The sequence below is a fragment of the Mytilus edulis genome, chromosome 8 (genome assembly GCF_963676685.1).
Source record: "Mytilus edulis chromosome 8, xbMytEdul2.2, whole genome shotgun sequence".
In the NCBI taxonomy this organism is placed as follows: Eukaryota; Metazoa; Mollusca; class Bivalvia; order Mytilida; family Mytilidae; genus Mytilus; species Mytilus edulis.
Genome location: NC_092351.1, coordinates 87,863,947 through 87,880,692, shown reverse-complemented (window position 1 = coordinate 87,880,692; position 16,746 = coordinate 87,863,947). Strand labels below are relative to the sequence as shown.

The 16,746-nt window shown below is 32.0% G+C and overlaps 1 protein-coding gene across 1 annotated transcript; it reads left to right on the top strand.

Annotated features, from left to right (window-relative positions):
- The first annotated feature begins 9,071 nt into the window (after nucleotides 1–9,071).
- LOC139484494 (E3 ubiquitin-protein ligase DZIP3-like) lies at nucleotides 9,072–14,066 on the top strand. Its single transcript, XM_071268226.1, has 2 exons — nucleotides 9,072–9,294; nucleotides 13,828–14,066. Exons 1-2 carry the CDS (start codon nucleotides 9,072–9,074, stop codon nucleotides 14,064–14,066), a joined length of 462 nt encoding a protein of 153 aa, XP_071124327.1.
- The last annotated feature ends 2,680 nt before the right edge of the window (nucleotides 14,067–16,746 follow it).

Below are 16,746 nucleotides of genomic sequence, written 5' to 3'. Positions count from 1 at the left end.
TTGCTTCTTTGAAATGGAAAGTTCACAATCGGAAAGTTGAAATCATCTCTTTTGTCGTAAAGTTTTGTTTTCAACCGACCCTCATTGTCAATTTCTAAAAGTAAGTCAAGATATTAAGCCGACTTAACTGTATCTGTTGTATCCTTTATCTCTAGTTCGATGCGTTCAACATAGTCACCAAATTTTGAATTATTTAGTGAAAGAACATCTTTTTAACTTTACTTTCTGCTAAATAAATGATGTTCTTTCCCAAAATATTTTAAAATGTTGAACTCATCTATCCCATCAAAAAAGAGATACAGATACAGATACAGCTGAGTCTGCCTAATATGCTAATATCTTGACTTTCATCTAGAAATTGACAATTAAGGTCGGTTAAAACAAAATTGTACGACAATAGATGATTTCAGCTTCCAAATTGTGAACTTTCCATTTCTATGTAGCAACATTCCAGTAGCGTGTGCAGATGGAGTATATATCTCCCAATTGATACGAACTTCTCAGGCTTGGCTAAATTGTATATCCGTACATTGCTTATAGCTGTATTGCTTATAACTGTACTTGTATGTTGATTGTAGCTATACACTTATTTCAATTGTTGCTATAAACTTGCACTGATAATGTCTATATTCTTATGTTTTATGTTGCTGATATCATGTGTACGCTTATATCGATTTCAGCTTTATCCTTATAACTGGTCACTTATCTTTCACATAGAGTATAGCTTTAAATTCATTTTGATTTATTGAACCCTTTAGTAATCGTTAGGTGGTGGACAATTATCGCTAAAATAAATCAGGCATTCAAGCGTTAAAACATTCATGTCCCTCTGTTTCCTTTTAACTGCATAAATGTTTAAAAACAATATTGATCCTCAAAAATTCGATCTGATCAAACCATGATGATTGTAAATACGATTTGTCAAACTTTGAAAGAAATTATCAATTTTTGAAGGATAGCACACTTGCCTTTATAAATATATTTACATTCTATTTTTTTGGTGAAGTCCAATTATTTATTTTGTGACAAAAAATAACACAAAATAAGTATAATATGTCTTTGTTCTGAAAAAAAAACCAAATGAATAGTTCAAAAACAGGTTTTATTTGTTTTAGGTTAATAATCATTGCCACCGCATTTCCTAATGCTAATATGGATGGACATGCAGCTGCTGTAATGATCGTGTTAGATATCTTTCCACAGATGATGAGAGAAATGATCTGGAACACATGGCCTGCTAAAAATGTTTTAATGCTCATACAAAATGACGAAGATCAAACACTAATGAACAATTTGACCACTTTAGAGCAAAAGATGATTTCAAATATGGACAAGAATGGTTACAATAACCTTGATATATCTTGCCTTTACAAAGTGATAAGGCATTGCAAACTTCTCCCACCTCCAAAACAAGGATGGGGAAATAAACCAAAAGATGTTGACCAAAGTACAGAGGATGATGTGGAACGAATGAGGATACTCCGTAATAATATCATTCATCGCCCTCGTGGTGGATTATCAGAATCCGATATGAATAATTTTTCCCAGCAAAGTATTAGTATAGCTAAACGTATGGATACCAAAATTGGATCACCACAAAATGGCTTTGAAAGTAGAATAAAAACAGTACCGTTGAATATTATCAGTAGGGAAAAGTATAGTGAAGTTCTAGAAAGATGTCCAGAATATCAAGGTAGTATACAAATTACTTTTATTTTGTTTAAATTTGGTACCAACACTGTTTGGCAAAAGTAATTACGAGATAATGGGATGCATCACATCCATATCACAAATAATATTAATTTGGTAATGCAGCATAATAAGTTCCTAAATTTACCTTGTCCTGATAATCATGGTTAATTGGTCAATATATGGCCTAATTGGAATAAAACTGCTAACTTATTGCCCCATTGCTTTTTATATTGAATCATGTAATTTAAACATTCATAGCTAGTTTGTCTCAAGGTTAAAAAAAATGATAGTCACTGTATGTCAAAACTGTACCTTAACCCGACTTGTGATTAAAATTTCAAGATACCTTTGATTGTATATTAGAGCGCGCTAGTTCCAGTAACTGTGTTACTACAAAGTTAGGTACTCATGAAAAATAGTAGCAGTGAAAATATGTCCTCCAACTCAAATTTCATAGACTTTTTATTATCTAAAAGAAGATTTCTACTATGGTTCAACAGTGGTTCCCAAGTTCTGAAGCTTTAATTTGATACCCGAATCCCCAAACCATATCATTATCATTTTGCTTTGCTTGTTCTGTTACCTCTTCTGACATCTGACTTGAACTTCTTTCAAACTGATTTTTACTATGCGTATTGCTGTGTGATAACGCTCAGTAAATAGTAATTTATGTATTACATGTTGGTTTTAGCGAAATATACTCGATTACTCGCTCGGAATAATATCTTCATTACGGAAACAAGAAAATATGTATAGTACATTCTTTGGTTAGTTGTTCAACGGACGTAAACCAATCTACTTAAGTATCTGGTACATGTAATTATACTCCATAATTATTAGCACATAACTACAAGTACTTATTAAATAAATAACAATAATCTAAACAATATAATTAAAAGAACATCTATTCATTGAACTATAACATTACAAAAGTAATCAAATTTTGAAAATAGATAAAAACAGAAGACAACGACATTATTTACTTTCACAACATTTTGTAAACTTTTTATTAATTAAAATAAGGCTCATGAAGAAAGCTCACATATCCTAGGAACTGATTTCTTTTTAAAATGATATACTTGAAGTTTGATGAATCCTTTTCTATGCGTAACATTTTTTATTAGTGTTATAAAATCGAACATTTTTACCATACAGGTTAGTAAGATAATCGTTCGACTTATTAACCGTCTAATCCGTACTGAAGTTAATATTGAGAACAAAATGTAAACAGTAATTTACGAATACTAAGTTACATGAAGCAATATATTAACACTTATAGTGACGTTTAATCTAACTGATCATGCAGTGTTCATATTAAAAAGGGATTGTTTGCGTGAATAGACCACCAGAGACAAAAATGACATAATAATATGTCAGTGTATGGCTTTTAAAAGTTTACACTGAAGAAACTCATTCCGCAAAGCAAGCTTTACAAGTTCCCGACATGTCAATAATTTACATGGACTGTTACGACCAGTACACACTTAATTTACGTTTCAAAGTTTATGTCGTAGACCGAGAATTAGGGAATACTATCTGACACATGTGACATCACTGTAACTATTTGTATAAAGCTTAATATTTCAGAGTCGTTAAGGCCTGAATGGTTTATACCTAGTGCAAAGATATCGTATGATATAAGTTTCTGTCTATCATATATCTATATTTAGTAAGGGTCCTTGCAAGTAAAAGATCTCCGTCCGACAGGTTTACCTAACCTCAATCTCATTTCATAGCCGTATTTGGCATAAAGTTTGGAATATAGGGTCATCAATGCTCTACAACTTTGTACTTGTTTGTTTTTATAACTATTATTATGTGATCGTCTTTGGTTAGTCTTATGTAAACGGAACGCGCGTCTAGCGTATTAAATTATAAGTCTGGTACCTTTGATAACTATATTCATGGATAAAAATTTAAGTGTCGTGATTAGGACCGTTTCTCAAATACTATAAGCTGTTACTCAACTATATTTGGTTTATGGAATGATTGTTAGTTTGTCGTGTAGGTCTCATTTGACATTGATCACATTGGCATAGGTCGTTTGTCTATTCTTATTTTTTGTGTTTAGGTCAAATTTTTCAAATACCCTAAAGTATGGGTCAACTGTATATACTCATTTTAAGATAAATATCATACTTTCCACTGATATACAAAAAAAATTAACAATGAAATATATGTATGAGCTGATAGTTCTGTTTATTTTAGTCACTCTTTTGTTTTACATTTCAAACTGATGTTACCTTGAAGTTTAACATTTGACAATTAATTTATGAGTACTTGAATTGTATAACTTTTTATTTATAGCAGGGTTGGGAGCTACAGCAGGGGCGCAATCCTTTAATCTCTTTTATGGAAATGATATTAAGATAAAAACAGATGCTCAAGGCAACCCTGAGTCAAGAGGTATGTAAAATTAGTGTTTCAAAAAATCATTTTGAACACTTAAAGTCATACTTCCCCATTTTACTTTTTTTAAACTATTTTAATTTTGCCGTCCTGTTTAAAAGAAAAGAATTTTACGACGCTCCAACAATACATTCAGTCTTTGGCTCTTATGATATATAAGTATAAACTGTAAACATCAGACATGATTATCACTAGAAGGCCAAAAACAATTTCTCCTAATGAGGTCAAGAGGTAAGCATAAACTAAATTGATTGAAATGAAGGAAAACAAATACATACAAATGACCAATTTGTTACCAGGTGAGCCATTCAGTTCCTTACGATTATCTTGCTTAATGTTTTATATGTACAAAAGATATTTTCTATTTTCTTTGAAGGTGCCAGTTCAAGTTCGTGTACTATCTATTTGAAGAACCCAGACTTTGATGTCGAGGCTGTAATACAAAAGTTAGATGAAATAAAAGAAAAACTTAATACGCAATCCTATGAAATCAAATTGGAAGATGCTGAATTTGGAAGTCTCATCCTACATATTACAATACCTGCTGCATGTTTTATGACAAAGGAAATATTACACGAAACAATACAATCATTCTTATTTAAGTTTTTTTTAGCTGCATCAATCATGCAGGGACATGTTTATACAGTTGTATTGGCAGAATCAGACTATCTTGGTGCAGGTTCGTAATGTTCTATAACAATATGTGTTTATTTTGTTTAATTCTATCTGAATGCTTAATTAATTTTGATAAAATTGATAATGTCAATTTACATACATGTTTTGTAACTTATTTTTCAAAATGTAAGTACAACATATTCACAGTGTACCTGAGCCACTTAACATATACATGCTATCATTCGATTGTAACAGTGTAACGTTCCTTTAACATTAACTGGTGATTCAATTTCTGATAATACTCTGTGTATTAATTAGACTACATGTGGTAAACAAAGGACATATATCTAATTGCTATCATTGCAAAGAGTGCATCACAGGCTTAACTACAGACAAACAAGTGTTTGTTTAAATATATTTATGTATAGTGGATTTGGAGACAAGTTATTACAACTTACATTATTCTCTTTTCACTTTTCTGGTGCGAGTGCTGTCTTGTCGTGGCATTAGCCTTGTCTTTAACGAAATCCACAAGGATGTCTTTTACGTGTAAGACATATTACTCTCTCGAATTACGTCTCAGCATTTACCGACCCCTTCCGACGGACTCTCATCGTTTCATAAGACCATACTCGCAGCAAATGGTGTCAAGGGAGAGTCGAATCATAAGTCCCTGATTTTTTTCTCCCTGGTGCGAGTAACTTATAAGGAACCTTTGTGTTTGTAATCCAATGTGGTGACCACAAAACCACGGCTCTTCAGTCTGTTGTAGAGCAATTTTATACGTCTATATTGTGTATTGTTTTCTCTTATTTACAGTGATCATTGATAATGTTAGATTCATGTTATACCTATTATAAAATGGTAACCTCTTAGACTTTCAACATGAATTCAATCGTGATCCGCAGTGTGCACTTTTGTTAATTGGAGGTAAATGTCTTGTGTTAAAAGGGAAACAGAAATTATTATTATTCACACAATGTTTATATTTTTCAGGTAATGAGTTCACAAAAAGAGATAACCTTGACTTTCTCAAGGAAAAATCATCACCAGTCCTTAAACTAAAAGTAAATGTAAGAGATTCTGCATTTCAAGATGAATTTGTGTTGTACAGAGAGCTGCATTCATTTTTTAATGGAATCAACAATGCACTTAACAAACAACCTTTACCTGCTAATGGATCAGCAATGGAGGTGTTGATGTTACATAATCAATTAGGGTAATAAAGGGTATCTCTTTACTGTGTTCGATTGTGCAAATGGGTATACTCAGAGACTGAACATAAGACCAATTTTTCTACTAAGGAATGAAGTTGGTCCATTACGGCCAAATAATACAATAATTAGTATATAACTTCAAAAATAATGCCGAAAACATGCACATAGAGAACTATACAAGGATTAAGGCAAAAGATTAGAAATTGTTATGCTATGATATCATATTTTTTCATCCCATTTACAAAAACAAATAAAACAGCTGATTTTAACAATTGTTCTGTATTTTTTTTGTCACTAAAAAACATCTATTACATTGAAAAAACAACAAAAACATGCAGAAAAGATTTGCTTACAATAATTACACATATATTAAAAAGTTGGATTGTGTGTTAATCATCCCTTTTTTCAAAATTTAAACAAAAACTATGATCAAGAAAATATGTACAGATCACAATAAAAATATGTGGTATGATTGCCGATGAGACAACTATCAAACAATTGATGTAGCTGCGTGCAACAATAAGTCACTATATAGCCGTTAACAATGAGCAATACCGATTCAGTTTTGTTAGCCATAAGACGAATCGAAACTATAAATGTAAAGCTATTCCAACAAGTTCTATAAGCAAGGGCAAACAAATACAAATATTATAGTCAATGACCAACACAAAATATGGAATTAGAGGTTTCTGCATCTGATATGAATGACATGGGACAAGCATTACAGATAGTTATATAAAGTAGACCATTCCTTGCTAGTACAAATACTTTTCTTTGTTTTGAAATTGTTTCATCGGCGTGAATTTAAAAATACTGCATCTGATATGAATGACATGGGACAAGCATTACAGATAGTTATATAAAGTAGACCATTCCTTGCTAGTACAAATACTTTTCTTTGTTTTGAAATTGTTTCATCGGCGTGAATTTAAAAATACTGATGTTTTAATGAAAATATATATTTCAAGTTGATAGGAATTCAGATCTTTTCAAACTTAATTAAACAACACCTGGAACAGTATTAAACAAATACATGAGCATAAATAAAAACACCTCTCTAGATACCAATAGTTTAGTCAAGGTTTTTAATGAAATATCACCACAATATTTTTAACGGTATACAGCAAAATGTTTTGTAACTTTACAGGTTTGATATATTGATTCATTGCTGTAACATTTTATGTATGATCTGTTTTCCATTCATAATTATGATTCAAAAGGTGTCACCTTTGATTGTATTTAAGTAACAAAAAAGAGATAAGAGGCTGATCACCAATATCCTCTGATTGTGTCAAATTTTGATTTTGAAAGTTTTTTGTTTCTTTACAGCACAAAACGTTCTCTAGTTTATTTCGTATTTGTTCATAAATGACTTAAACAATTTCTTAATTTAAAAATTAAACTTTTGTATACATATTTATATTGTTGTCTTCCATTACATTGTGCATCGCTAAAATTGAAATTGCTAAATTAAGCAATTATTTCTATTTCCTGGACATTTGGAACATTTGAAGAACAACTGTTGAAAATAACCCGCAGATCGTATATCATTATCGGTATTATATTTGATTTAAATATAATGTCCTATTTATAGTTTGATGCTCCTAGAAAAATTTGCGACTTCATAGTGATCTCATTGTCTAATTTTCTGAAGACATACACTGCTTAGTATATATTTATTAGAATATCCCTTGAGGGAATTGAATGCAACTGACATATGACTGGACGAACGAGAGGCGATTAACAGGTCAGAAGTCAAGGTTGCATTTTCAAAAGATAAAGGATTTTCTATATGCTTGTTCAAGATTCTTTTAGTTCAGTGGAACTTTTTAAATTATAAAATATTCGACAGTTTGGTTCTGGCAATTACGTCTTGTACATAAATTATCTATTGACCACTTTAAATATCATATTATCTTTTGAAGTAGTATAACCGCTCACATTATTTTTCCCGGCACTTTATATGCTCTCCAAAGGTATTAATGGCTGTTAAAAGACAAGTAAATATTTTTTACAAGAACTATTTTTATCGTGCTCAAGATAAGAATTAAAAACATTCGCTTTTGATGTTCTGTCATGCATTGTACATTCAATTTTCCTTTGTTGAAAGGATTCAGATATATGTTCTGACATGCATTGTGCATTCAATTTTCCTTTGTGGAAAGGATTCAGATATAAAAAAAAACAACAACAAAAAGGCTCAGTACATTTCCTCTTGAAATATAGAGTTATCATATTAATATATACAGATTACTTACAGGCTTTAGATTTTTTTATACCCTACATGTAATAGTTAAGGAATAAATTGCATGCTGTTTAATAGAAAGTCTATCTGTTCTGTATTAAGTTTAAGTCTTAGTTTGTGATAAGGTCAGTAAAAAGTAAAATCACAAAAATACTGAACTTAGAGGAAGATCAATTGGGAAAGTCCATAATCACATGGCAAAATCAAATAACAAAACGCATCAAAAACGAATGGACAAAGGAAGTACTTACTTATGATATCTGGCATTCATTTATAGTATCGTTTGCACATATCATAATCAAATAGATTATTAGACCCCGTCGCTTCAGACTTGGACCATAATTTTTCAAACTTTTGCATATTTTAGATGTCAAAATTTATAATATGAATCACTAATAGCTGAAGTCAATGATATTGTATGCAGTTGTATTATCATATTTATTTGCACAGAGATAACGTGGCCATGCCTTTCAGTAATGGTCTATTTACTTTTAAATCTTAAAAAGGTTACATGTCAAAGTTAATGTTGATGTCATGTTAAGGGGTATGCTATATGATATAAAGTCAATCTTATTTGATATGTTGTATTTGTATTGTAATTTTAACTCCATGGTGATTTGTTTTGGTCCTACACTTCAGTATGTGTTCATTGAGTTTAAATGTTTTGCATAATGTGCATTCTTAAGTATTGCAATTTTTATTACAAGATTTGTGTTATGCTATAAAATACAATATATATCTCTGTGTCAGCAGTTCCGTAAATATGAAGATAACAGTATTTTAAGAGGAGCAATTTAGACTCTCTAGAGTCAATATTTTATTTATTATCTTTTTTTGTTTGTTTGATCATTCACTAAATGTTCGAAATCACAGATCATTTACATTCAATTAGGATGGCTCAAGAACCAGTAGTCAGTGCAGTGGAGTCAAACTACTTCAGAATTTCCACATTGCTATTGAGGATAGCACCACGAGCAGTGAGAATAAAATTTGATGATGTATTTCCGCCTGAACATCTTAAAGATACACTGAATTCTAATTCAAGCAAACTATCTGATTTGAAAAAGGATAAGTGTGTTAACCAGTCACAGTGGAACTTCATGTTTCCTAAGACGGGTAAGTAATCCAGCTATTGTTAATGTGTAACATTCTATTTTCATGATAATCGTTCAGGCTAAATTGAGGTTTTAGATTTTGATGTGCCTAATCTCTGAAACATTGGTAAATTATTGTGTTACCTAAGAGGTTCGGCTGCGCCTATGGAAACGTGTGAGAAATCGGATGTCACATCTAAATTTCTACAGTAATGTGTTATAAAGCCAATAAATTGAGACTTAATTCATTTTAAATTGTTAATATTTTGAATAAACAAGATCTCAGAATATTGCTTTTATTGGTATAAACAAATAAATTATAACAAAACCTGATATATTCTACTATACATTTATCTAACGTTACGGTCCCATATCATGTTCATATTATGGTATTTTAAACATTTTTGCATTGCTCAAGTATACTGTTATACCACTGTCCCAGGTTAGGGGAGGGTTGGGATCCCGCTAACATGTTTAGTTTAGTTTAAACAATATTTATTCAAAAAGTGCATGAAATATAAATATACATATAAATACAGGGATTCGGAAACAAGAAAAACTTATATAAATCCGTCTCCCTTAACATGTTTAACCCCGCCACATTATTTATGTATGTGCCTGTCCCAAGTCAGGAGCCTGTAATTCAGTAGTTATCGTTTGTTTATGTGTTACGTATTTTTTGTGTGTACATTTTTAGCTCACCTGACCCGAAGGGCCAAGTGAGCTTTTCTCATCACTTTGCGTCCGTCGTCCGTCGTCGTCCGTCGTCGTTAATTTTTACAAAAATCTTCTCCTCTAAAACTACTGGGCCAAATAAAACCAAACTTAACCACTATCATCATTGGGGTATCTAGTTTAAAAAGTGTCCGGTGACCCGGCCAACCAACTAAGATGGCCGCCATAGCTAAAAATGGAAACTAAGGGGTAAAATGTAGATTTGGCTTCTATCTCTGAAACCAAACGTTGCGGGGGAAAATCTAACATTTTTATCAGGTCAAGATCTATCTGCCCTGAAATTTTCAGATGAATCGGACAATCCGTTCTTGGGTTGCTACCCCTGAATTGGTAATTTAAAAGGAAATTTTGCCGTTTTTGGTTATTATCTTGAATATTGTTATAGATAGAAATAAACTGCATACAGCAATAATGTTTAGCAAAGTAAGATCTACAAAAAAGTCAACATGACCAAAATGGTCAGTTGACCCCTTAACGAGTTATTGCCCTTTATAGTCAATTTTTGTCAATTATTCGTAAATTTTTGTAATCCTTTACAAAAATCTTCTCCTCTGAAACTACTGAGACAAATTTAACTAAACTTTTCAACAATCATTATCATATATGGTACCAAGTTTTAAAAATGTGTCCGAGGACCCCGCTTGTTAACAAAGATGGCCGACATGGCCAAAAATGGTACATAGGGTAAAATGCCGTTTTTTGCTAAAATCTCAGAAACCAAAGCGATTAGAGCAAATGTGTCAGAACAAATATGTCTGTTAGGTCAAGGTCTTTCAGCCTTGAAATTTTCAAACCAATCAGGCAACTGATAATGGGTTGCTGCCCCTAAATTTGGAATTTTAAGAAAAATTTTGCAGCTTTTGGTTATTATCTTGAATATTATTATAGATAGAGATAAGCTGTGAACAGCAATAATATACAGCAAAGTAAAACCTACAAATAAGTCAACATTATCAAAATGGTCAATTGACCTCTTAAGGAGTTATTGGCCTTTATAGTCAATATTTAACAATTTTCAAAGATTTTAACTGCTGGGATAGATTCATAGGTTCATAAGATAGAGATATTTGTAAACAGCAAGAATGTTCAGTAAGGTAAGATCTAAAAACACATCACCATCACCAAAACACAATTTCGTCATGAATCAATCTGTGTCCTTTGTTTATGATATGCTCATAGACCAAGGTGAGCGACACAGGCTCTTTATAGCCTCTAGTTTTCTCGTTTGAATTGTTTTATAGCTGACTATGCGGTATGGGCTTTGCTCATTGTTGCCGTACGGTGACCTATAGTTGCTAATGTATGTGTCATTTTGTTCTCTTGTGGACAGTTCTTTCATTGGCAATCATACCACATCTTCTTTTATATTATTCTTTATGCCATTTCTATCTTAATTCATTGAATGTGTACTGATTGATTTCTATGTCTGGGAGAATATGATTTAGGGTTTAGCTGTTATTGTCTTTGTTTTAAGAACCAAGCTTCCAGTAACTACAAGTACTACAGATTGATACTTGGTAACGTGCTCACTTAGAGTAATGGGTTTGCTAAGTATGCTGTATGTAAAAGCATGAGCAAAGACTGGTTAGAATAATGAGTCCTTGTACAGTGATATGTCGTCCATTTAAATTGTTATCTTGTGAATTAACACGTTCTTTATATTTGTTGAGTTTTGTATGTCATCCAATCTGCAATCAATATCGATCAATTTGCAACTGAGTTTTATATTTTGTATTGATGTTGGGATGTTACACAATGCTAGTTTGGAGCCAGGTTGAGTCCTATACAAAAAAAAACATGCCACGATGATGAAGCGTGAAAAAAACCCAATACAAACATTAATACAATCACGTGTCACTTTAATATATATGTAACTTAAAGATAAATTGCTATGAAATAACGTATGCTAAAAATGCACATAGTTTCTTGTAAAAAAAGTATTGATATTGATGAATTGTTGATACCCCTACTTGTATCGATGTATGGCTTATTCGTGTCCACAAATGCTTCGTTTTTGTTAAAATCTTTACTTTTAAATAGTCAATGAGTTGCTAACATCCACATCATTTGACTATCCCTCTAGTATCTTTCGTCCGTCTTTGCCCTTCTTATTTATATTTAGCTCTTTTGTCTGTTCAAATTGAAATAAGGACACAGTCATTTTTGTTTTATTTATCTTCCTTTATGGTGTTATATCTTTTCGGTTTTTCTATATTGAAAACAATCTGGAAGATATCTAATTTCAATTAAATGTGCTATAAGGTACTCAATAATGAGATGGGGCAGGCCATTATATACCCTGATCACAATGCAGAGTATTGATGCTTTAAATTAACGTTACTAAGCTTCACCAGGCAAGGTTTGCCTTGGATTAATTTGGATTCTCGTTAGGTTCTTCTGGGTCAGATAGCTATTCAATTCTTCTAGTTCTTTTAAGTGACTTTCAAGTATGTGACCTTGAGCATTCCTGTTGAAATTAAATCCTGAAAGCAATTTGGATACATGATATATAACGTGTTGTTGTTGTTTATTGGGAATTTACTGTTTCATTTCCTATCTTGAACATTTCCTTTCATTTTAGACAGAAACAATCCCGTTAAATAGGCTGACATAAATTCCATTTACTCAATTGTTTAACGAAATATTCCTGTTTTTATAGGGAAAAGTCGTGTTCTATAAAAGGGATAATTATATTTGATCCGGATTCTCAAAACTTTTTTCACAATTTAAGCGATTTCAAAGATAAAATTTGGAATAACGTGTGCTTGCAAAAAACTCCTCAAATACTTTTAAATAGAAGGTCTTATATTAGATTATAACATGACGTCCTTCAAACGCTTTGAGTACACACCCAAAGTAAAATATGAATATATTGCATAGGCTGTTCCGATCGTACTCCCACGTCATATGTTTTTTTATTAATGAGGTACTCGACGTCAAAGAACAATGACGTAAGAATAGAAGCATTTTACGGAAAAAAACACGTTTGTGAAACCGAAAATCATCACAACAAGTAAACTTTAACAAACGATGCTAAAATGTGTTACAAGCCATATTTTTTAATACATATAAGACATATAAGTAAATTATCATTTAATTCATCATAAAACTATCTAAATACGTTACTGTAAATAGTTTAAGAATGTCACTAATTCAGTTTGCTCAGTTCTTTTATGCCAATTTAAAAGTGCGTTTATTTATGGTTACGGAAAATATTTGCCTCCACATAGAGCGCTTCGATCCAAAAGAATTGCCGTATTGTCTTATTAGAATCGAAATAATTCATGGGGGCTTTTATATATATTGTCATTTTACCACGGGTTGTCCCTTTATGCCGATATTTTACCGCTCGTTATCGCTCAGGGTAAAATATTTGTCATAAAGGGCCAACCCGTGGTAAAATCACGATATATCTAAGCCCCAATGAATTATTTTTTAATCATTTTCAAATTGACCAAGGAGGAATATAATATTGTTTTCAGACTACAAGACACTTTTTTTCACCAATTTCTGAAACAAAATTATCATGTTAATGAAAATTTAAAAACTTTCATTTTCATAAAATAGATTAATATCATTAGAATTATTTTGTCTAAAGTTTTTAAAAAATGTATATGCTATAGAAATGTTTTCTCCAAACAGTTTAGTATAAATGGTCCCTTTATTTAACTGCTAAGTATATCTAATACAAGGCAAATTTAATCACATCTTCTTTTTTTTACTAATGATTTCTTGTACATTTTTATGGATGCATGAAGATGATGTGTTTGATGCAGAGAAAACTGTTGTATCCTTTATTGATAATGTGTTATAATTTTAGGGGATCCGACATCACAGTCATTTGATACGACACTGATGATTTGCCTGTTTATGAAATTGAAAGACATCCAGATTAAAAATCAACATCCTCCTCCTACTGATTTCAGTGTTGGTGCTGACTTGTCAAGAATCAAAAGATATAGGAAGGATATAGCTTACTCAAAAGATACAATATTTATGAATGAAAACTTTGAAGTCGAATGGAATGAAACAGAAGCAGTAAGAATAACCTTTAATTGAATAAGAGTTTTTGTCTCGCCTGCAGTATTCTAAACATATATGTAACAATATGGTGGCGGTAAAGGCGGCTGCGATGGTGTAAACTAAATCTTTAAAGCTTTATATTGGAGAAGGAAGAAGACCTGGATGTTACATTCTTTGTCACGGAGTTTCCGTCTCTCATATGTCCATTGTCCTTGGTCTCTTTTTCATGGTTCAGTGACTGCTTGAAAAAATACAGATGTTTCAATAAGTGAAAAACTCACTTATCAGTTGATAGATAACGATTTTTGGTATCTGGGTTCATTGCAACGGATTCATGTCCGTCAGATAGTGTCAGTCTGACATCAACTGTATACATAGAATCAGTGACTAAGGCTAGAGTTACACAATTAATATAAAAAAAGAAGATGTGGAATGATTGCTAATAACTCAACTCTTCATAAAAAACAAAAAATCACAGATATTTACTTCCTTTAGCCACAGCCTTCAACCATAATCAAAGCCATTACTTCATATTCATCTATAAAAGTCCTCGAAATGACAAATGTAAAACAATTTATAGTAAAATGAGAAAACTAACGGACTTATATTTGTACACAACCATTCCAATAAAGGCTACGGACAGGCACTTACATACAGCATGTGGCACGGTTAAACATGTTAACAGTCTTTATCTGGGACAGTGGTTTAACACTACAACATGGAACAACTATAAAAATCGGTTGACAATGGCATAGCTCATCAGATGAATATAAATATACATAAATCTAACAATAACACAGAGTGGACGTGGCCAGGTACTCGTATATCCCAACAACAACAAAAAAGACACTAAGAACAGATTTTAGAGTACACACAGCTACTAACATCTAGTCCAAAGCAAATAACAACTAACAGAAAATTATGCATGGATCAAAGGTACCAGGATTATAATTTAATACGCCAGACATTTTTGTCTACATAAAACTCATCAGTGACGCTCAGATCAATAGTTAAAAAACCAAACAAGTACAAAGTTGAAGAGCATTGAGGACCATAAATTTTAAAAGTTGTTCCAAACATAGATTAGATACTAATAGGTCAACTACTAGTATATTTGGTATACGGTATGTACGAGGCATATGTCCTTCCGACAGGTTTCGTCTGACCTTGACCGCAACGTCATGGTTCATTGAACAATATTAGTGTTTATGGTTAGGTCTTTACCTCAAATACTATAAGCAAAAGTGCCACTATATTTGGTGTATGGAATGATTCTAAAGTGTACATGTCTGTCTGCCAGTTTTATCTGATCTCTGACTCATTTTCATGATTCAATTGACTTTTTTTTAGTTTTTTTTGTATTTTTCGCATAAGATCAAAGTGTTTGAAATAATAGTGAGGTGTACATGTCTAACTGACCAGGACATCATGTGCATGGTGCATTGGTCAATAATAAAGTTTAGCAAATACTATCAGCAATAAGTCAACTATTTTAAGTGTATGTAATAATTGTCAAGTGTACAAAGATATAAGAAAATGTTGTATTAGTGTCAATGAGACAATGAGAACATTTTTAATCCAAGTTATAATTTGTAAAAGTAAACCATTATCGGTCAAAGTACGGCCTTGGCTCGCACAAAACAGCAAGCATTAAAAGGTCCCAAAATGACTAGTGTAAATTCATACAAACAGGAAAACCAACAGTCTTATCTATACTAAAAACGAGAACCGAGAAACATAAACAAACGAAAACCACTGAAAATCAGGTGCTTAACCTAGGACAGGTGCAAACAAATGCAGCGGCTTTACATGTCTGTTTTGCAGGGTTTATATGATGTTTACCTCGTTTCCATGGTTTATTGGTTAGTGCAACGTTTATGTGATACTTGTTCTAAAACCTTCATACAGACTTTCATCATAAATTCAATGATGAGTTAAACGTTCCAGGTATTTTAGTATGTGCACTCTTGTGTTGATACCAATTACAAAAATAAAAGATTGTCTGTAAAGAAAACAAAAAAATGTTTTTCTCTGACTTTTAATGACCTTCTTGCACTAGATCCATTGAATATTGGGTATGTACTGATTTATATTTTAGTCTTACACGCATGATTTTTGTATTAGTTGTATTGGCTTTGAAAATGCTGTCAGTAACATCTAATTCTTGAGATCTCTCTTAAGTATCTAATTGTTGTTTGGGTGTATACGTATTTTGCCACGTCCAAACTGTCTTTTTGTCTCCGACGTAGTGCGTTGCGGAGGACATGGAAATGCCGGGCGTCTGTCTTTTGTTTGTCCGTCCGTCCGTCTGGTCTTGTTAGTGCTTTCACGTTGAGTAGAATACTAAAATCGGTGTCAATCAATTATTCTTTAAAGAGGTATGTCACTTGGAAACATTAGCCTAAGGTTTAAAAAAATGGCCAGGAAGTTGCCTTTTTGCATTAATGGAAGCTACACCACTTTAAAAAAATAATTATTCAGAAACGGAAATAGGATACAGTTCTCACAATAATGTTTCGATTTTAATTATTTTGAGTTAAATTTGTATTTTTTGTATCTATTTTTACTGTAGGCTCTGATGAGACTCAGTGATGGTAAACTAAGAGGAGAATGTGTAAATTTAAAAACCAAGACATATGGTGTTACAGACAGAAAAAAAATGCATAACCGTATAAAAGCTGAAAAAAGATTAGTACAACTTGAAGAACTGAATGTT

Bases quoted from the DNA above. Each gene is read 5' to 3' on its own strand.
- LOC139484494 (XM_071268226.1), top strand. From the start codon at position 9,072: ATGGCTCAAGAACCAGTAGTCAGTGCAGTGGAGTCAAACTACTTCAGA. The intron at 9,295-13,827 runs GTAAGTAATCCA...TTATAATTTTAG, and splicing joins CTTCATGTTTCCTAAGACGG to GGGATCCGACATCACAGTCA.